At 38.0% G+C, this 21,722-nt stretch overlaps 1 protein-coding gene across 1 annotated transcript in view; it reads left to right on the top strand.

Moving 5' to 3' along the window:
* CNTRL (centriolin) overlaps nt 1-21,722 on the top strand; it is an 81,475-nt gene that overhangs the window by 1,631 nt on the left and 58,122 nt on the right. Inside the window, 6 exon segments of the mRNA XM_039234644.1 lie at nt 5,309-5,556; nt 7,987-8,117; nt 11,790-11,920; nt 13,247-13,388; nt 15,476-15,662; nt 18,777-18,970. Of these exon segments, the coding sequence (XP_039090575.1) occupies nt 5,340-5,556; nt 7,987-8,117; nt 11,790-11,920; nt 13,247-13,388; nt 15,476-15,662; nt 18,777-18,970 (1,002 nt within the window). The 5' untranslated portion in view covers nt 5,309-5,339.

The following is a 21,722-nucleotide window of genomic DNA, read 5'->3' as shown; positions in this document are numbered from 1 at the left end:
GAATCAGGACAATATGGAAGTGTTGAGGTAGGATGCTGGGAGTGCAGAGGGAAGGAGACTAATACAGTGTTAGGGAATTGGGACAGGATTTGTGGGAAAACTCAGCAGTGAGAATGGGATGAAGTATGGGGGGCTGAGGCTGACAAGTACGGAATGGAGGATTGCTATTGGAGAGGAGTGGGAATTAGCGTATTTGAAAGGACTAGAGAAAGAGTATTTAAATGGATCAAAGGGCCACGACATGAAGTAGAATTGTAGGGGAAGTACTGAGATGGGCTTAAAGGGCTACAGGATGGGGAGGGCTATGGAGGTCAGGAAATGGGGATGGGTATTTGCATATTGAGGTGTGCTGGGAAGAAAGAAGGAGGGTTTGGCGATAATGGATGTCTGTCTCATTGGGAGAAGTTCAAAGAAGATGGAAAGTTAAAAGTGTGAGGAAAGGCTGAGTAGAGGGAGAGGTATGGTCTTTACTAAGCTCTGTATCAGGGCAAGGGAGTGACAAGACAGGATAGTGTTTTCTGACCTGCTCATTTGATTCTGATAATCACATTATTCCAATAACTTTCTCTTGTGCTGCAGACCTTATGGGCTTTCAAAATATGTTTCTAGCTCTGGACTTGTTTTGCTTTCTCTTTATGCCGCCCCTTCACACATTCTAGCCCTACATCTCAGTGTCTTATTTCTATTGCTTGGTCTTTATGTGATTGCAAACTACATCTCTGCAAACAGCATCCCCATCTCTCCCTTAAAGTTGTAGTTGACAGTTTAGTATGTCCAGGTGCTAGTCTCTGATATAATGCCAGCCATTCTCAGACACGGCCCAGTTCACTATTGCTGAGTTAGCTATTTTATGAGATTGTAGTACATATCTGTTGTTTGAATGTCCGTGGCTTACAGGAGCTACGGCAACCCAGGAGGAGGACTTGGAAATGCATTGTGACTTTGGATCTTTCCAAAAGATCTTTCATGTTGCAATTCATAGAAGAAAGGAGTTGATCTAAATTTCTGAAATCCATTCTAATACATTTAAAAAAATCTATAAATGAGTAAAGGCAGAGTTTTTCTGATCAAGAGAGGTAGCAGAGGACCTCATGATGGTCTAGTGAGGCCCCAAAGGCCTTAGTCATTAGGATATTATGAAGAGAATTCAGGATGGTTCAGTTCAGTATTTAAATTATTTATTTATTTATTTATCTAAATGTTTTATTTCTGAGAGAGAGAGACAGCATGAGCAGGGGAGGGTCATAGAGGGAGGGAGATACAGAATCTGAAACAGGCTCCAGGCTCTGAGCTGGCAGTCAGCACAGAGCCCGATGCGGGGCTCGAACCCATGAACCATGAGATCATGACCTGAGCTGAAGTCGGACACTCAACCGACAACCGACTGAGGCACCCAGGTGCCCCCAGTATTTAAAGAATTTAGAGAGAAGACTAAAATGTGGGATACAAAATAGTTGCATTACATAAAAATATAAGATGTGCTTTTTTTAACTGTTTATATATTTTTGAGAGATCACAAGTGGGGGAGGGGTAGAAAGAGGGGGATAGAAGATCCAAAGCAGGCTCTGTGCTGACAGACTGACAGCAGCAAGCCCAATGGGGGACTTGAACCCACTAACGGCAAGATCATGACCTGAGCTGGTGTCAGACATTCAGCTCACTGAGCCAACCAGGTACCTCTAAGATTTGCTTTTTTTTAGCCAAGAAACTCAAAAATCTATAAAGCATGTCTCTGTAGCATGCAGCACACACTATTATTCTAATTATATCATTTTCTATCATGTTACAGGATAGAGACAGAAACATAGAAGTGACAGCTGGGCCCTGTCCCTCCCCTCTTTTATTTTTTTAATCTCTTGCTTTTATGAAAACTACATTTAATTCAAGAATAAATACAATTTTAAATTAATTAATTTTTGTAATTTCATTTTTAAGGCCTCTTAGCTGTCCTCGTTTGAGCATAGTACTCTTATTTAAAAAGAGACGCCATTTCAGCTTATTAGAGAGCCAATAGTATTCATAAGAGATGGGTTTCCATGGCAGGATGGTGTGATAGTAACAATGAAAGTTTTCCCCACGCTTGTGAAATTAGGACCAAGAGCCTTGTCATGGCATAAAGGGCTGTTATGTGACAGAAAGGCCTATATGGATAGTTTAACATGAGAAAATGAAAGAGAGGGGGGCCCGGGTGGCTCAGTGGGTTAAGTGTTCGACTTTGGCTCAGGTCATGATCTCCTTCATGGTTCCTGAGTTCAAGCCTCACATCGGGCTCTTGCTACTAGCGCAGAGCCTGATTCAGATCCTCCGCCTCCCTCTCTCTCTCTGCCCCTCTCCTGCTCTTGCTCTCTCTCTGTCTAAAAAATAAAAACACATTTAAAAAAATGAAAGAGAAAGTAAAGACGCACAGAAGTTTGCAGTTTAAAGTGAACCAGACTATTGATATAAGGCAGTTGCCATATTGTGATGTACGACTGTGAAATAATCACTTCTTAAAAACAAATGTAGCAGGTTTTTGTTCTCTTCAAAGTAATCACTTTAAGAAGCTAGATCATCAGTTCAGCAATGCTATTTTATTAAATTTTGTATTTTTCCTTCAGGAATTGTTCTTACATGCTATCCATTGATCAAGCTTATTTAGTGGCATTTATTCTGGTCTATTTTGTATGAGGCACCATGCGAGGCTCTAGAGAGCAAATCAAGCATGATCTGGACTCCAGAAAACAGAGTCAGCAATATGACACAGTAATGAAGACAAGGGCTTTGGAATCAGATCAGGATTCGAGCCTTGGCTTAATCAATTAGTTATGGGACTTTGAACAAATTAATTAACCTTTTAATCTTTATAGGGGTGGGATAATAACACCTATTTTGTGGAATTGTTGTATTTTATCCTTCTAATGTGATGATACATGTAAGAGCTTATCACAGTATTTGACACATGGTAAAGTTAATGATCAAACTGGGAAAAGAAAAAGCGTGGCTGAAGTAATGGGTCTGATTTTCTTGTGAGATGTATAAAGTAATTCTGAAAGCAGGATCCAAAGAGGAATTTCAGAAATGTTTTGGGCATGATCAGCATTCCTAGAATAACTATATAGGCATTGAAAGGTATTAAACCTGCCAATTGTTGGTAAATTGAGTGTATATATTAATGGCAGCTCTCATTTACATATATTGTGTGTCTTCCAACCATTTAACGAATAAATTTCTTCATAATCCCAGCCTGTGTAATAATACCCCTATCCTTGTGAAGGTTTTCACGCATCAAACCATTATAATATCTCTTTCTAATACCAATTTATATAGCATTCACGTTTGAGCTGCCCCAAATCTTTGAATTGAAAACTACTTTTCTAAACATTAGTGTCTTTTCTTCATATTTTAAGAGGGGAGAGTAGGAGACATTATGGATATTGAACAAAAATAGGATCATTGTTAACATACGCTTGCTGAAGACCTGTCCGTTTTATACGATTTTTTTTTGCCTAAAAGTTTGTCAAACTTAGAATTTTTGCCATGTTTTTAGATTGATTGTTGTAAGAGCAGTTGTTTATCGTGACAGTCTTTTTTGCGTAAACCTAACCTTGCAGGTGGGATTCTTGGGGTTGAGGACTAGTATTGCTCAAGAAGATATCCTTTGCTGAGGTACTAAATAAGTATCATTTTATCAGTTCTGTGTTCTTTATGAGTAATTCATTAGGTAAATATTAATTGTCTGCTTTCTGCTAAGCTCTGCCCAAGGCCTGGAGTAAATCAGTGAACGTTATCCCTGCTTTCATGGAACTTACGTTCTACTAGGTTAATTACGTTATTTGACTTACAAATTAGTTTGAGAGGAGAACTGATTCTCTTCATTACTACAGCTCACATTGTGTCTGACCAGGTCATTTACTGTTTTGGGCCTTAATTTTCTTTTATGAAAAGCAAAGGGATTTGGCTAAGATCCCTTTCATCAATAAATGCTTTGGTTCCTTCTGGAAGATCTGAACGTCAACAAAATTGATTTTATGGACAAGCAATAGAAGGCATGTAACTTTGAAGTGATCAGATGTTTTTCAAATAGAGTGAGACAAATGTGAATGAATATCAGAAGCATAATGCTTAACAAAGAAGGCAGATATAAAAGATATTCTATGATTTCATTTACATACAGTTCAAAATTAGTTTATGGGGCACCTGACTAGCTAGCTCATTTGGTAGAGTGTGCTACTCTTGATATTGGGGTTGTGTTTTCAAGCCCCAAGTTGGGTAGAGAGATTACTTAAAAATAAAAATCTTAAAAAAAAAATTGTTTAAAAAAATCTCTGGTATTGGAAATCAAGATAGCGATTACCCAAGTGTGGGGGTTTAATGACAAGAAGGGGGCATGAGGTGGCTTCTGGGGTTCTGGTAATATTCTGTGTCTTGATCTGGATACTGGTTGTATTCAGTGTACAAAAATTCATGGAGCTGTACACTTATGATTTATGCATTGTTCTATATGGGAGGAAAATGAGGGAGGAATGGGGGAAATGATAAATTCAGTTTGGACATGGTGAGTTACTATGGCAATGAGATATCAAGTAGACGGTTGGGAATGGGAGTCTGGACCTCAAGAGAGAGGTTGGAATAAAGATATAAGCATCAGTATAGAGGTGACACTGGGAGCCATGGGTGTGCATTAGATTGTCTAAAGTGAGATTAGAGAGAGAGTAAAAGCGATTTGAGGAGCTCTGACATTTGAAGATTGAACAGAGTGTGAGCCAGCAAAGGAGGCCACAGAGGGGCCATAGAGGCAGGAGGGTACCAGGACAATGTGGTGTCCAGAAGCGGAAGAAACTTTATCAGGAAGGAGAGAGTACTCATCAGTATTAAATACTGCTGGTTGCCAAATATTTCCACCTTCTTGCATTCTAGGGCCCTTTGTGGGTTTGAGGGGCGCTGTGACTAGTTTGGCCTAGTAGACAACAGAAATGAAAGGTGAAACTTCTGGCTAGAGCTGTGTCAATTCAAGACCCTCCAGAAGTCTGCTTTCCCTCCAGCAAGGTGACCAGCAGTGTCTGAAGTAGTGTCTGCTCCCATCTGCTTGGAATAGTATGGGTCCTGGCTTCTCTAGCCTCTGAGTTTCTAACTGCGTCATCTTAAAACCTTTAGAAAGAGGGGTGTGCCTGGCTGGCTCAGTCAGGAAAGCCTGCGAGTCTTGATCTTGGAGTAGTGAGTTTGAGCCCCACTTTGGGCATAGGACTTACTTTAAAATGCTGGAAATAGATGAATAGTTTTGAGAGCTCTAAAAAATTAATCTTGTTAAATATACTGAAAACTCTTACAGGTTTTGATGGACACCTGGCTTTGTTCTTGCCATGAAGAAAGGTTCTGAGAAAAAATTTTCCAAAGCAAAGATGCCCCCATCACCTCGCTCTCCTAGTTCACCATCCCTCGCGTCCAATACAAGATCTAGGTCACTTTCACCTTTAAGTGGATCTGAGACTCTGCCTTTTCATTTTGGGAGACAGTGGCATGAGCAAGTTGAGATTACAGATGAAAACACTATGCTTTTGGACCACCAAGACCATAAAGGTAATACTTTTCAGTCTTAAGAATTTAAACACGTACTCTTGAGTAGAGATGGAAAATACTGAACTTACATTTTTGGTCCAAGTGAAATATATGTCTTGGTACTGACATGACCTCTTGTTCGTGCCGACAGACAGTGTATAAGGACAGTGGAGGATGAAGGGTTCTGGGTGAGGGTGAAGCTGTCTGAAAGCTGAGGGCGAAGGAGAAGGGAGTTTCCAGAAAGAGGAAGCTTGTTTTCCTGTGGTCGGAGAGTGCCTTTAATGTTCATCTGCCAAATTTACCAGCATCCTTGGTTAGAGGAAAAGCGTATGTGTTCACTTTAGAGTGGAGTGCCTTAATTCAGTACAAAAATGTTAGCCACTCTTGGGCTGTCCCAGTCTCCTTATTGACAGAGCGCCTATCTGTGAACGGACTACTTCCCTGTAAGGGACATGTAAATACTCCACCAAGGTTTTGTTTTGTTTTGTTTTCTTTTTTTTTCAGTTTTTATTTTTATTTTTTTTTTCAAGAGGTTATTTGTTTTATTTTTTTATTTTATTTTATTTTTTTACAAATAGTTTATTGTCAAATTAGTTTCCACATAACACTCAGTGCTCATCCCCATAATGTTTTGTTTTCTTAAAAGCAGTCTGTTAGCGTGTGAAACTGTTTTCAGATTTTTTTTTCTAAGAAAGGATTTAATGTGACTAAATATGAATGAAAACTTTGTAATTTTTTTCCAACTCATAAATCACAGCTGTCTATTTGATCAGTTTTTACTAATAAACCTTATCAGATCAGCAGCTGAGTTTAGACTCTACCCTTGCTGCCAGTTGGTACATTGCTGACTCTAATTTGATTAATATTTTAGATTATTCATCTTCTTTCCTAGAATAGCCCAAAGTAAAGGAAAACAATCATTTTATGTTGAACCAAAAATAAACGTAATATTTAACTTATTATAAATAATCACAGGAAATCTTTGTCACACAGCCTGGATTGGAACCCTGCATTAGTTTTTACTGACTCATAAAGAAAGAATTTTTGGGGGCGCCTGGGTGACTCAGTCGGTTAAGTGTCCGACTTCCGCTCAGGTCATGATCTCACGACTGGTGGGTTCAAGCCCTGCGTCGGGCTCTGTGCTGACAGCTAGTTCAGAGCCTGGAGACTATTTCAGATTCTGTGTCTCCCTGTCACTCTGACCTTCCCCTGCTCACGCTGTCTCTCTCTCTCTCTCTCAGAAATTAATAAAATAGTTTAAAAAATAAAAGAAAAAGGAATTTTCTTTTTACAGCTGCTCTTGTAAAATGTAACAAGCTTTGATAGCACTATGCAGGCTTAGGACAGGGTGTGCTGTCCGTCACACTAGTACTTTATAAAGTATGTGGTGTTTTTCTCTATTTAAAAGACCAACATATTTGAGTTTGTCACAATTTAAAAAAAAGATTTTTTTTTTAAATGTTTTTTTAAATTTATTTCTAGGAGAGAGAGAGAGAGACAGCGTGAACAGGGGAGGGTCAGAGAGAGAGGGAGTCACAGACTGAAACAGGCTCCAGGCTCTGAGCTGGCAGTCAGCACAGAGCCCGATGTGGGGCTCGAACCCACGAACCGCGAGATCATGACCTAAGCGAAAGTCGGACGCTTAACAGACTAAGCCACCCAGGCGCCCCTAAAAAAAGAAGATTTTTAAGAATTCCAGTGTTTCTGAACTTTAGATTGGAATTTAAAAAACAAACCCAGATTAGTGCCAGTTTCTTTAAAAATAAAAAAGCTAATAACATCAAAATATTGCTGAAAACTTCAGTGCTGCATATTATTAAAAGTGTAAGTTTAGGGGAGCCTTGGTGGCTCAGTCAGTTAAGCAGTCAACTCAGGTCATGATCTTATGGTTCGTGAGTTTAACCCCCTCATCAGGCTCTGTGCTGACAGCTCAGAGCCAGGAGCCTGCTTCAGAGTCTGTCTCTGGCTGTCTGGCTCTCTGACACTCTCTCTCTCTCTCTCTCTCTCTCTCTCTCTCGGCCCCTTCCCGCTCACTTTCTTTTGTCTCTCAAAAAAATGAATAAACGTTAAAAAAATTTTTTAAGTGGTTGTTTTGGATTTATCTGCCTGAGTTCAAGTCCTAGATTTGCACCAGCTACAAGATCTTAGAAATAGTAATTATATTTCAAAAATTTGTCATACAAAGTAAATTTTGTAACTGTAAAGCATTTAGCACAAAGCGTGGCACACGGTTAATATTTATAAAATACAACCTAGTGACATTATTATAGATGCTATATAATTATTATATAATGCTATATAAAGTAGCATTTAAACATTGTAATTAGAACTAACTAGCTGTTTTTATATTTGCATGGCTTAACATTTTTTTTGTTGTTATATAACATCAAACTAATGTTTTTCAGAAAATTTATGTCTTCTTCTACTGATGATCTGTTTCTATAATTGCAGAAGCTGATTCACATACTGGAGTCCGATATATTACAGAGGCCCTTGTTAAAAAACTTACTAAACAGGACAATTTGGCCTTGGTAAAATCCCTAAACCTTTCACTTGCTAAAGATGGTGGCAAGAAATTTAGGGTAGGTCACCAGCGTTTCTGAATATGGGTATTGTTTTTAATTTTTCTGTGTTTTAAAATTGAAAATTAAAAGATTAAATTAGATCTATAGTAACAGCTCATCCTGATTTACGTAACTTGTAGCAGATGTTGTATTATTTCCAGTGAAAGTTCTATCAGAAGTATGACATCTTCACATTCATAAGCTCTTACTATTCTATACATTGTTGGATTCTCTCCAGAGAAGGGGTTGGCAAACTATAACTTGTAAGGCCAAATCGGGCCTGCTGCCTATTTTTGTAAATAAAATTTTATTGGAACACAGCCACACTCGTTTGTCATGAATATTGTCTGTGGCTGTTTTTCATAAGCCCCACAAAGCCAAAAATACTCATTACGTGGCTTTTTCCAGGAAAAGCTTGTTAATCTCCGCTCTAGAGTGTTTACTGCTTTATTCATAAACTATACAATATGAACACATTGTAAAAGATGACTTAAATTTTTGAACTGGAAAATATATGAATTTAGATGCCTACTACACATTAGTCACAAAAATTAATTCCAGAAGGTTGAAGATCTTAATGAGACCAAAGCAAAATCAACCCACAATAATGCTATAACCGTATTAGGAAAGAACATAGGAGAATATATTTTAGAAGAGTTGGGAAAGCCCTTTAAGCAAACACCAGCCCTAATGCCACATAGAAAAATACTGACAGACTTAGCTTGTGAAAAGATTAAGAAGTGTTTAATAAAAGGTATCTTTTAAAAAAAAGTTAAAAGAAAGGCAACAAACTGTCAGGGACTATTTCCAACATCTGTTACAATACCCATGTAATTCAGTAAGGGAGACAACTCAATGGAAAATGTGCTAAGGATATGAACAAGGTATTGGCAAAAGTATTATAAATGGCTAATATTAACATGGAAATGTCTTCAACTTCATTAATATCAAAGAAATATGAAATAAAACAAGAATTTGGCACCATTTTCCATCTTGTATGTCTAAGGGACAAGAATCAAAAGGATTATTTCATGTTCAGAAAGGTGTGGGAAGTGCATGTTACCATCCGGTCTTAGTGGGACATGTAGATTGGTACTGCCTTTTACAAAGACTGGTCGCATTCATCCAAATGTCAAATGTACCTATTTGATTCAGCAATTGAGTTTATATTTACCAAATTTATACTTACCAACCAAACAATTCTACTCCTTGATGTCTGTTCTACTGAAATTATATACACATGTATCCAGAATGATATAATCATGTTTATTAAGCATTATTTAAAATGGAAAAGTTGGAAATAACCAAATGTCTGTCAATAGGGGATTGGTTTTAAATGAATTATGGTGGAGTATACCATGAAATACTACCAAGTTTTTAAAAAAATTGAGCTAGAGCTCTATGTATTAACATGGGAAAATGTCCAGTGTATTTAATGGAGGAGAAAAGGGCAAATTCTGAAACATTTTGTATAGTAAGGTCTAAAAATTCTGTTTTTCTACATGTGTATATATGGATGTAAATGAATGGAAAGATACAGATGTATCTTAACAATGGTTACCTTTGATCAGTGGGGTTTTTGACAGGGGCCTGGGGATGTGAAGAAGAGAGCTTCTTCTGTTTTGTTTGAAATTTTTATCAGAATACATTTATGTATTTCTCGTGTAATTAAAAAGGAAGAAGGAGAGGGGCGCCTGGGTGGCTCATCTGGTTGAGTGTCAGACTCTTGATTTTGGCTCAGGTCATGATCTTACAGTCATGGGATCAAGCCCCACGTAAGGCTCTGCACTGACAGCACCGAGCCTACTTAAGGTTCTCTCTCCCACTCTCTGCCCCTCCCCCCCAAAATAAATAAATACAAATTTTTAAAAAAAGGAAAAAGGAGACATTCTGGAGTTTACAAGTTGCAAAAATGACACCATGCAGTAAATATTTACTGTATGTTATTATATGCCAGGCATTATGTTAGGCCGTGGAACACCATACACAGGTAAATAAGCTCGGTTTCTGATCTCTGGGAACATAGAGCTTCCTAGAAGAATGCCTAGCATTAAGAGGAGGAGTAGTGAAGGGGAATCAGAGAAAGCACACACAGGAGAGGCTGAAGGGACTATTAGAACAGAAGATTTAAGAGTATGATGAATGGAGGCCAAAGAAGGGAGAATTTCAAGCACGACTGATAATAAAAAATGTCACGGAATCATTAAATAGGACAAAACCTTAGAAGTCATTTGGATCTGGCAGTTAAAAAGTCCTTCTGTTTCTCAAACCAACCAAGTTCATTCTTTTAGGGCCATTGTATTTTTTTACTCTGCCTGTTATTCTCTGCCCCCAGATGTTCACACAGCTGGCTTCTTGTTATTTAGGGCTCAGCTCAGTATACGCCCTCTATGTGACCTTCTCTTACCACCCTGTTGCAATTAGCCCCCTTCTCAGTGACTCCTCATTCTTTCAGTCACCAAATATTTATTCAGTGTCCACTATATGCCAGGCATTTATGCTGTTAAAGTGAATACAGGCAGATCCACCCTCTGGGTGACTTTCCTGCTGTCATGTCACGTTATCTTTGTTTCATTGTGAATATGCTTCAGCGTCTGAAAATGTTATTTCTTTATTGACTTTCTCTGCTAATGAAAACAAGAATCTTGGTTTCCTTATTCAGCATTGTAGTTCAAGTACCTAGAACAGCTCCTGGCACATAATCCATGTTGGATAAATATTTGTGGAATGGATAGATGAATGGCAGTCTTGGACTATTTGATTACATAATAAAAGCAAAAGATATCCTGTCTTACCAATAGAATAAGCATAAATGGGGAGCAGAATGAACAAATGTACACAACTCTTATGAGGATGTGGTCACAAATAAAGGAGATAAAATGATAGCTTGATAGGAAAACAGGTTCAGCGTGAGGTGATTTGCTTTATATGGTGGAGACTGAGCCTGTTGAAGGCTTCTGCAGCGGGGGATGGTCTAATTCACTGGTATATTGCCTGGTGTTGCATCTGGTATGTAGTAACTGCATAATGGATATCTTTTGAATAGTGACTTTTTAAAAAAGTTTATTTTTATTGATTTTCAGAGAGAGATAGAGAGCAAGCGGGGGCAGGGTGGTCAGAGAGAGAGAGAGGTAGACAAGCAGGCTCTGAGCTGTCTGTGCAGAGCCTGATGTGGAGCTCAAGCCCATAAACCTGGAGATCGTGACCTGAGCCAAAATCAAGAGTTGTACGTTCACCTGACCGAGCTACCCTGGCACCCCTGAATAGTGACTTTTTAAACTTGAGGGGAAGATCCAGGAGAGAAAGAAATTGAAGATGCAAGAGCATGGGGGGTGGGGAGGGTAGATGAGCTTATGTAAGAGTGTAAGTACCTAGCTGAACTTTGAAGAAAGGAGGAGAGGAGGGGGAGGTATAGAAAAGTTGAGGGGGAGGAAAAGTTGAGGTGGAATTCTTGGTGGACAGTCTTGAGCATCTCAGTACATAGGATGTGTCCACCGAAGGGCAAGGAAAGTTTGGGGAGAGCTGCTATTCTTGGTCAAAGGAATCCCATACCAAGGGATTGTCCAGGAGAGCAGTAAGAGTTTATTATTTTCTGGTGACTGATCAAAACAGCCCCTAATGCACATACATACACAGTGTACTTTATGTCAAGGAATCTGTTGTATAAAGTATTCATTTGTTTCCAATTAGTATATCGAAAACTTGGAAAAATGTGTTAAGCTTGAAGTACTGAATCTCAGCTATAATATAATAGGGAAGATTGAGAAGATGGACAAGCTGGTAAAATTACGTGAACTCAACTTATCATATAACAAAATCTGGTAAGTAAATACTCCTTTAGGTAGCATTGCAGGGTTGTCTTTGTTAAAGAGAGATTAATACTCCTCACATTACTGAATTGAAAGAGTCCTTTGAAATAGCAGGCACTTGGATCCTCATTCCTTCCTCTAGTCCTTCACATATAACTGCTTTCATGTTTTGGCATTACTAAAGTACAGAATAATATTTTTCTAGTGTTATCAGAGGAGATACATGAGTACCAATTTTTATCTTAATTCCATTTTTGACAGGAAGTTTTCACAGGCAGAGTCTTTAATCCACTGTCTATTACATTAACAAAGTTGACATGAAGCAGTGTTTTAACTCTATCATTTTGATCCTAAAGATATTCCAATGTGTTCTGATCCTATGTGTTTACCCTGAAGCTTTTTGTTTATTGCTCTAAGAAATACGCTCTCAGCCATGTTTCCACTTCATAATATATATAACTGTGAGAAATAAACATAATGAAACTGGCAGTGGCAAAACAAAAAAACAAAAAACAAAACAAAAAAACACCCAGACACACACACAAATCTTCATATACTTTGCCCTACCTTTGGCTTGGTAGACACAGTGGCCGACAAAATAAAACAACTAACAGTGGCAGAAGCTCTAATATAGCAAAAATGAAATGGGGAAAGAAACCCGATTAATGAGTTAAATCCTTCACGTAAAGTTTGTAAAAATAATTGATCCTGATGAAAATAATTTCAACAAAGTAAAAATGAAAATAAAAACACTTGGACATATTGCCCATATAGAAAATTTACCAAGAACTTAAATTGACAAATTGGGAAAACATTTCATTAGTGAAAATTCATCAATATGAGTGATGCTTTATCGATTTAAGTATTCTGATTAAAATATTTATGTTCATAAATATAGTGTTGTTCTAGGGAGTCCACAAATTCAAAGTGGCAGCCATATCCTGCTGGCATAGCTAATCTTTTGGTGGTGACTGAAGGTAATAATTAAGGACATCTGGTATGTGTGCTCTTGAGATTTTCAGCTCTCCCCTAGCTGTCTACGAGTATTCCTCACAGTGGTTAGAATGCTACGGACAGACTGTTAACTGTATTTTTGGGATCCTAAAGTTTGATAATAAAATACATAGGATTCCTGGATGTAGTAATGAAGAGTTGCCAGCTTAGCTGTTCTGGTCAGTTTCTTTTCAGCCACTTTTTGTTTGGTTCCCATTTATAAAAAGGGTTAACAAATTTTAGTTATGAAAATTAACCCCACATAAAACCAAGGCAATTTATTCTAAACATTCAAGGGAGGGACTCTGTCATTATATTTACTAAATTTGATTTTATTTTTTCCAGCAAAATTGAAGGCATAGAAAATATGCATAATTTGCAAAAGCTAAACCTTGCAGGAAATGAAATTGAACATATCCCAGTATGGTTAGGGAAGAAGTTAAAATCTTTGCGAATCCTCAATCTGAAAGGCAACAAGATATCATCGGTAAGTTATTCAAAGTAGCAAGGATGTTTTTCAAAGTTTTAGACTTGTTGAAAGAAAGATTAAAATCTATTTTTTTAAAAAATGAGATTTCTTCTTTCAAGGTTCTTGGCCCTATGACCAAGCCTCGAATTCAGGCATAATCAAGGATTCTCTAGGGTAAATAAATATAGGCATTTCTGGTTTTTCAAGGCTCCATGGTAACTAAGAGTTGACTTCTTAGGATTTCTTCATCTATCATTACATTTGGGTCTTAGAAAACTTTTTTTAAGGAGGGAGTAAAAAGATTATTTTTATAATACTGTCAGTATAGTCTTTTGCCCATTTTCAGGTTGAGTCTGTTACCCAAAGCACACAATGTGGGCCAAAATCCAGGTCACTGAGTGGCGGGAACAGAGTTCTTTTTTTTTTTTTTCAGACTTATAAATTAAGCTTGATTATAATGTCAGGTACTGGCTCTTTTATAGTAGAATAGTTTGTTAAAATGGCTCACATAATATGATAATCCTGTATATTTTCCTTTGGAGTATAATTTATTATTTTCTTTTGACATTTATACAGTTAGGTGTTCAATATGTATTTGTTAACTGAAAACATTAATTAAGTTTATATTAAAATGAGAACAATCGTGCTTAATTTAAAAACATCAGTCATAGAATAGGCAATAAAAGCTGTGCCTTCTAATATGGGTCTAGACCTGCCTTCTGTGACCTTGGAAAATCCCTTTGTCTCCCTAAAACTCATTGTTTAAATTGGAAAAAAACTCTACCCTGCCTTCCTTCTTTACAGGGGTGTTATGGAGGCTCAGATAAAATGATAGGTGTGAAAATGCTCTAAAAACTTTAAAACACTAAATAACTCTTAGGGTTGTATTCCTTAAGCCTTCACCAATGGAAGCCAATAATGATAATCAACATTTGTTTAATTGCTGTGCAATTCACATTGTCTATGCTTTTTTATTTCACCTTGTAGAAAGTTGTGGTAAGGTGACTGTACCATTTCACTGCCACGGCCCAGCAGCCTCAGAGCCCTAGCCCTGTACCATGTTGCACAGCATCACTTTGGAGCCCTTGGGGTTCATGGAGTGATGGAACAGTGTAGCCATGAATCTAAAACTTGCTAAAAATACTTCTCAAAATAGTTTATTTCTAGATAGTATTTGGTGTCAGCTGATGTTAACAGGAGAATCATTTACTAAATATTTATTATCGTTTCTCATTCCAGTTTTATTTGACATTGACATCAGTAAGAGTGATACATATTCACTTGTGAGAGGAGATTTATTTGTACTAGCTACTAAAACTAGTGTTTCTTGGGGTGCCTGGGTGGCTCAGTTGGTTAAGCCTCCCACTTCAGCTTAGGTCATGGTCTCACGGCTTGGCTTGTGGATTCCAGCCTCATGTCAGGCTCTGTGCTGACAGCTCAGAGCCTGGAGCTGCTTCAGATTCTGTGTTTCCCTCTTTCTCCGCCCCTCCCCAACTCGTGCTCTCTCTCAAAAAAAATAAATAAATGTTAAAAAGTTTTTAAAAAATAGTGTTTCTCAACCTTTTAAAATCCCTCTTTGGAAACATAAAAATCATACTTCAAAAGTATTCTTATTTCTTTTAACTGTCAATTGTAGCTGTTTTCTGAAGATTTACCAAAATCTTTTTTATAGCCATTTATGTTATTGATATGTTCAATCAGCACAGTGAAAAGATAATAGGTTTTAAGTTATACAGACTTGAATTCAGATCCTCTTTTGTTCATTTATAAGATCTGAGCTTTGGGCAAGTTATTTAACTTCTTTGAACCTCAGTTTCTTTATCTATAAAATTAAGATGGTATTTATACTATAGGCTATTGTGAGGGAGTCATAAATGAAATGGTGTATGGAAAATGCCTAATACTGCTCTGCTACACTGTAGATACTCAAATACTCCCTCTCTGTTCCTCCCCTCACACCAGTTTTGGATAATGGGTTCTATGCATAGGACCATGGGTTCCTTGCCATGTTGAGAGCAATTTTCTTGATCTCTTACTTCCTTTGGGTATGTTTTTATTATTTTAAAATTAATTTATACTAATTTTAATGTTATATATCCTTTCAGCTCCAAGATGTAAGCAAGTTGAAACCACTTCAAGATTTGACCTCTCTGATCCTACTTGAAAATCCAGTTGTGACCCTTCCTCATTACATCCAGTTTACCATTTTTCACCTTCGCTCACTAGAAAGTTTGGAAGGTCAACCAGTAACTACTCAGGATAGACAGGAAGCTTTTGAGAGATTCAGTTTAGGTAAGGTGACATTTAAAAAAAAAAACAAGTTTGGGTGAGGGAGGAATTTATTTTTAGAAGTTATCCAGAAAAATATATTGATGTATGAACTTTATAATGCTATTACAATTTGTGTGGGAAATGGCATCAGAAATCAATTGACATCAACATCATTATACAACAATTACATTACATTAACATCATTGGGAATCACCAAGTATTCATCGAGCATATACTGTGAGCCAGGCACTGTGTCTGGCACTGAGGATACAATGGTGAACAAGATATATGGTACTGGCCTTCAGGCAGCTTGTGTTTTAGTGGAAAAGACAGACAAAAAGCGAGCAAACTCAGATAAAGTAACAGAGGAGGACACGCTTTTGGGGAAAGTGATGTAAAAGGAATGGCTGTCTGAGGAAGTGACCTATAAGCAGAAGGCAGAGGCAGGAGAGGATTAGCCGTGTAAACAAAGGCATTCACGGAGAGGGGCAGCTTGCGTGCACTTTCAGGCTGGAAAGACCCTGGTAATTTAAGGAACTGAAACAGTATGACTGACTGCAGGGCTGCTCAAAAAAAGTTGGGAGAGATGGGGGAGGGGCGAGATGACACAGGGCCTTGGGGTTTGGATTTTATTTCAGAGGCAATGGGAAGCAACTGAGAATTTTTAAGCAGCAGTGGGACACAATCCAGTTTACATATTAAGATTATTTTTGGAGTGCACTTACCATGATGAGCACTGAGTAATGTGTAGAATTGTTGAATCACTGTATTGTATACCTGAAACTAATATAACACTATATGTTAAGAATACTGGAGCTAAACTTATTTTAAAAAGATGATTTTTAATGGCGGATGGAGAATGATTTGGAGCAAGGTAATAAACGGAGATAAAGGGACATATTCCAAGGCTGTTGTGGTAATCTAGGCTGGAAGTTAGTGGCCTGTATTTAGGCGGTATATCAGTTTTGGAGGTAGAATCAGTAACACTTTCTAATGAATTGGACAATTCCCAGGCTCTGGTTTAAGTAAGTGGCTTGATTGGTGATACTGTATATAAAAAAGGGAGAATTCAGAATGCTGAGTTTGAATGTTTGTTAGACAGCCAAGAAGAGGGTTAGAAATGTGAGTCGAGTTCAGAGAGATCTGTTCTAGAGATATTGTTTGTCAGCATAACGATATTTAATCCCACTGGAATTGATTGGCTCTCTCAGGCAGGGACTGGGGAGAGCAAGAAGGTGAGTGACCTAAGGAGACTAAGAGAGGCCAACAAGGGAAAAGGAAACCCAGGAAATAGTGGGTTGCAAAACCCCAAGAAGAAGATTTCATGAGAGGAAGTGGTCAGCTACGTTGAATGTTGCTAAGACATAAAGAGAAAATAAGATGAGCACAGAGAAATGCGTTAGATGGGCAACATATAAGGAGTGGTTGGAAAAATGCTAGATTATATAGATCCAAGAGTGAATGGAAGGGAGATAATTTGGGTGAAGATTTAAAGTTTCCTCCCACAATTTCTCTCTCCTAGTACCTAATAAATAATTTTTTTTTAAAGACTTTAAGTTAAAAAGAAAAAAATCTTCACCTATAGCTTCCAGACCAGGAAATAGGCAGAACCGAATGCAGGAAACCTCAAAGCCTAGTAACCAAAGAAAGAAAGAGAATATTCAGGAGTGGAGTGGAGAGACAATCATGGCTCAATTCTTATGGCCCTTGAAAAGACCAGATGGGATCAGAGAAAAAGAGGAAAGATTGTTTCTTGAGAACAGGGGCACGATCAGAAGGGAGCAAAGATGTGTGCAGGTATGGGTAGTTTTATTACTTTGGTAGTGGGAAAATGAGAAAGTTCCCAGGGGTGCGATCTGCTTTCTCAGTGAAATGGGAGGTCATCAGCTGAGAAAGAAAATGAAAGGAGCATGAGAGGCTTGAAGAGGAAGAGGAAGATATGAAATAGTTATGTTAGAGCTTTAGGAAATGAGTCTATGTTCTATCATTTGAAATTGATGTTAGGCCATTTTGACTTACAAAAACAGCCGTTTCATTATAGTTTGATCTCATACTTGGGAAATATGACACATTTTTATTAGTTTGAATCCCCTAACTCCATATTTGTTACCCTGAAGTTTATGTTTTGGAGTCATTAACAATGAAGTTTATGTTTTGGAAACATAAACAATGCAAAGGAAAGTCATCATATAAATAAGGTTTTGGGGCAAATGTTTAAATTACCTACGATTATGACTTTGAATATTAATTAGGAGCCTTGAAGGCTCTTGGGCTCCAGTAGTGAGCCGGACACATGCAGTTTCTGCTTTTACAAAGCTTTAGTGGGAAGGGAAGACAGCCTCGCCATTTGATCACATTTTACAACTCATTGGGTGACGAAGGCCACAGCAGAGGTGCAGGGTGACCTAAGAGCACACCTGGGAAACATGTCACCTGGGCACAGGATAGAGTCAGGGGCAGGCTTCTCCACATACTTTTCAAAACTGAGACCTGGAGGGTACAAAATAGGCCAGTAGGAGATAGAGGAAGGAAGTTCCAGGCAGAAAGTGTGAATAAAAGCCTTGCAGGTAAGAAGAGGCGTCACAGATCTGAAGAAGTAGTCACTTCAGAAAGACTGCAATGGGGTGAACTTGAAAATGAGGCTGGAGAGGGACTTTGGGACCAAATCATGTAGAGCTTTGTCACTTCTTCTTGTAAGCATTTTGGATCCTATCCTAAGCATAGTTGGAAGCCTTTGAAGGTTTTTTAAGATCACATAGTATTTTGCAAACATGCCTGCAGCATCCTCTAAAGTGTAATTACTAATTTGAGGTAAAGTATTGCATCTTTTTTAAAAAAGTAGGAGACCTGAAGAAAACCTCATTTACCAGCATACTAATTGAATGAAATACTTGGAAGCAGTGTGTTACCTTTTAAAATTGTTATCCAAATGATAATGCCTTCTTACCTCTTAGTATAAATCACTTTCTAGCTCAAGATAGTCTTTTCCCTCCCAAAACCAGAGTGAATAGTTTTCAAAGTAGAATTGTACCTATACTGTTGTAAGACTTCTTTTGCTATTATTTGAGAGATATTCTTATCTTTCTTCAAGTAGAAAATATAATGCTCAAGAAACTATTACATTTGTGTTGGCAGAAGAGGTAGAGAGACTGGAAAGAGACCTGGAAAAGAAGATAATGGAAACCGAAGAGCTTAGGAGCGCACAGACAAGGTTCCTTGAGGAAATTAAAAGTCAAGATAAATTGAACAAATCACTGAAAGAGGAGGCCATGTTACAAAAGCAGAGCTATGAGGAGCTGGAGAGTAACCTAAACACGAAAAATGAATTGGTAAGCCCATGTTTTGTGTTGCTTTGACTATATTCTCTAGAGACTTCTTTGTCCTCAGGTCTAAAAACAAAACTTCTTGAACATAAAATGGGGAAGATGTGGTTTAACAGACATTTGTGCAAAAGGTTTTACAAGTTGCAGTTGACTATGCACTGTGTGACATGGCTCCACAAAAGACGAATACCATCTTGGGCTGCATTATATGACGTTCTTATCCAAATGGGGACGGTGAAGCCCCCTGCCACGAGGACTTGGTCCCTAATGTTTAATTAGGACTGTCCCTAATGTTTGTATTTGTTTTCAACAACAACATTGTTGGTGAAACTATACATTGGCAAAAACTTTTTGAAAGCAAATTGACAGGAGCGCCTGAGTGGCTCAGTCAGTTCAGCATCTGACTTCAGCTCAGGTCATGATCTCACAGTTCATGAGTTGGAGCCCCGCATCGGGCTCTGTGCTGACAGGTCAGAGCCTGGAGCCTGCTTCAGATTCTGTGTCTGTCTGTCTGTCTGTCTCTCTCCCTCCCCCTCCCCCGCTCATTCTGTCTCTCTCTCTCTCACAAGAATGAGTAAACATTAAAAAAAATTAAATAAAATTAAAAAAAGGAAGGCAAATTGACAGAATTATCCAAATTTAAATGGAAATACCTTATGTTCTATATATTGGAAATGTTATATATAATAGTTATTACATATAATACACATTTCTAGTGCATCTTGTAGAAATGGTAGCAAGAATGTATGAAGATATTATATATGTACTATATATAAATATATACATGGACATTTGCTATAATGTTTATGTAAGTAAAATATTAAAAATAGCTAACTGTCTCTCAGTGGATATCCATCTGGTGGAATACTCGTGTTGCTCTTAAAATGAGGTAGCTATATATCCTGATATGGAAGTATGGCTAATACATATTGCCATGTGGAAAAAGAAAGCTGTGAAAGGGTATATCAAGTATGATGCTATATATGTCGTATGTATGATAGTACAAGTATATATAGGGAAAAATAGTAACTCTTGACATTCTGGGGGGTGGAATTATAAAGCACTTTCAAATTGCCATTTATGCACATCTATAATGTCTAAATTGTATATAATTTGGTTTTATGGTTGAAACAGGAATAAAAGGTATTTTAAAAGAGATTTAGACAGATTCGATTTAGATGACTTTATGGGGCATCTGGTTGGCTTAGTCAGTTCAGAGTCCAACCCTTCAACCGGCTCAAGTCACGATCTCACAGTTCATGAGATCGAGCCCTGTGTTGGGCTCTGCAGTGACAGCATGGAACCTGCTTGGGATTCTCTCTCTCCTCCTACTTCTGCCCCTCCCCGACTCTCTCTTTGTCTCAAAATAAATAAACTTTAAACAAACAAACAAAAACCAGCAAAAAAATAAAGGTCATTTAGTCCATCTTCCTATCTAATGTTTTTTTTCTCTTTTCTCTCAGCCCTGAGCATATATGCCTGTTTTAGTGATAAGAGTTATCACATTTTATCTCAGGACAGCTATTAGAAATTTCTTCATTACTAAACGAAAACCTGTTTTCTTATAATTCTATTTGCCATTTCTTAAATTTATTTCTGGGACCTTGGTCAGTAACTCTAGTACCTCTTCCAAAAAACAGTCCTTTGACTCTCTGAAGGTAATTTTCATCGCTTGTTGTATCTCCTCTTCTCCTACTTGGACACCCCTGTTGCTTTGGCCATTTCTCACAGGACATGGACTCAAGGCCTCTGAAGCCTCTGGGTCTGGCACCTTCTGATAGTAAGCTCATGACCTGAGCTGAAATCAAGAGTTGGCCGCTTAACCGACTGAGCCATCCAGGCACCCCAAACTAAATGACCTAAATGACTAAATGCCTTTTCAACCCAGAGAATCTGATTCTGTAAAATTATTAGGTTATTTTCCTTGAAGTAAGAAATAGCTATTGCTACTGTTTTATTTTTCTTTTAGCCATTCTCTTTTCTGCTCTGTGTATAACTTAGAGAATTTGATTTCTCATATAACTAATAGAATCCTAGATACATTTATCTTTTTCTTGCACTGTCCCTCTTTCAAGATTGGCATGCTAACTTGAATGACCTAATTTATTGACAAGAATTCTGCTTAAGCACTTATATTTTTTTTAGCAAGAAAAAAGGGTTTCCTCGTCTGTGTGGAGATGGAAATTGTTGCTTGAAATCCGAATACTTGACTACCTCCTTCTTGAGCTCTTCTTTGCCTGAGAAAAAAGATATAGGGGCACCTGGCTGGCCCATTCACAAGAGCATGTGATTCTTGATTTGGGGGTTGTGAGTTTGAGCTCCATGTTGGGTATAGAGATTACTTTATTTTTTATTTATTTATTTTTTTTATAAATAGTTTATTGTCAAATTAGTTTCCACATAACACTCAGTGCTCATCCCCAAAGTGCCCTCCTCCATGCCCATCCCCCCCTCCCCCCCACATCCATCAGTCCTCAGTTTTTGTCAGCATTCAAGAGTCTCTCATGGTTTGCCTCTCTCCCTTTCCCCCACCATTTCTGCCCTTCTTCTCCCCCTTGGCCCTCCGTCAAGTTCCTCCTAATCCTCCTATACGTGCAAACATATGATATTTGTCCTTCTCTGCCTGACTTATTTCGCTCAGCATAACACCCTCAAGGTCCATCCATGTTGCTACACATGGCCAGATTTCATTGTTTCTCATTGCCATGTAGTATTCCATGGTATAGATAAACCACATCTTCTTGATCCATTCATCTGT

The sequence above is a fragment of the Hyaena hyaena genome, unplaced genomic scaffold, assembly GCF_003009895.1.
Source record: "Hyaena hyaena isolate Hyena2069 unplaced genomic scaffold, ASM300989v1 scaffold_90, whole genome shotgun sequence".
Taxonomy (NCBI): domain Eukaryota; kingdom Metazoa; phylum Chordata; class Mammalia; order Carnivora; family Hyaenidae; genus Hyaena; species Hyaena hyaena.
This window is presented reverse-complemented; position numbering and strand designations above follow the sequence as displayed.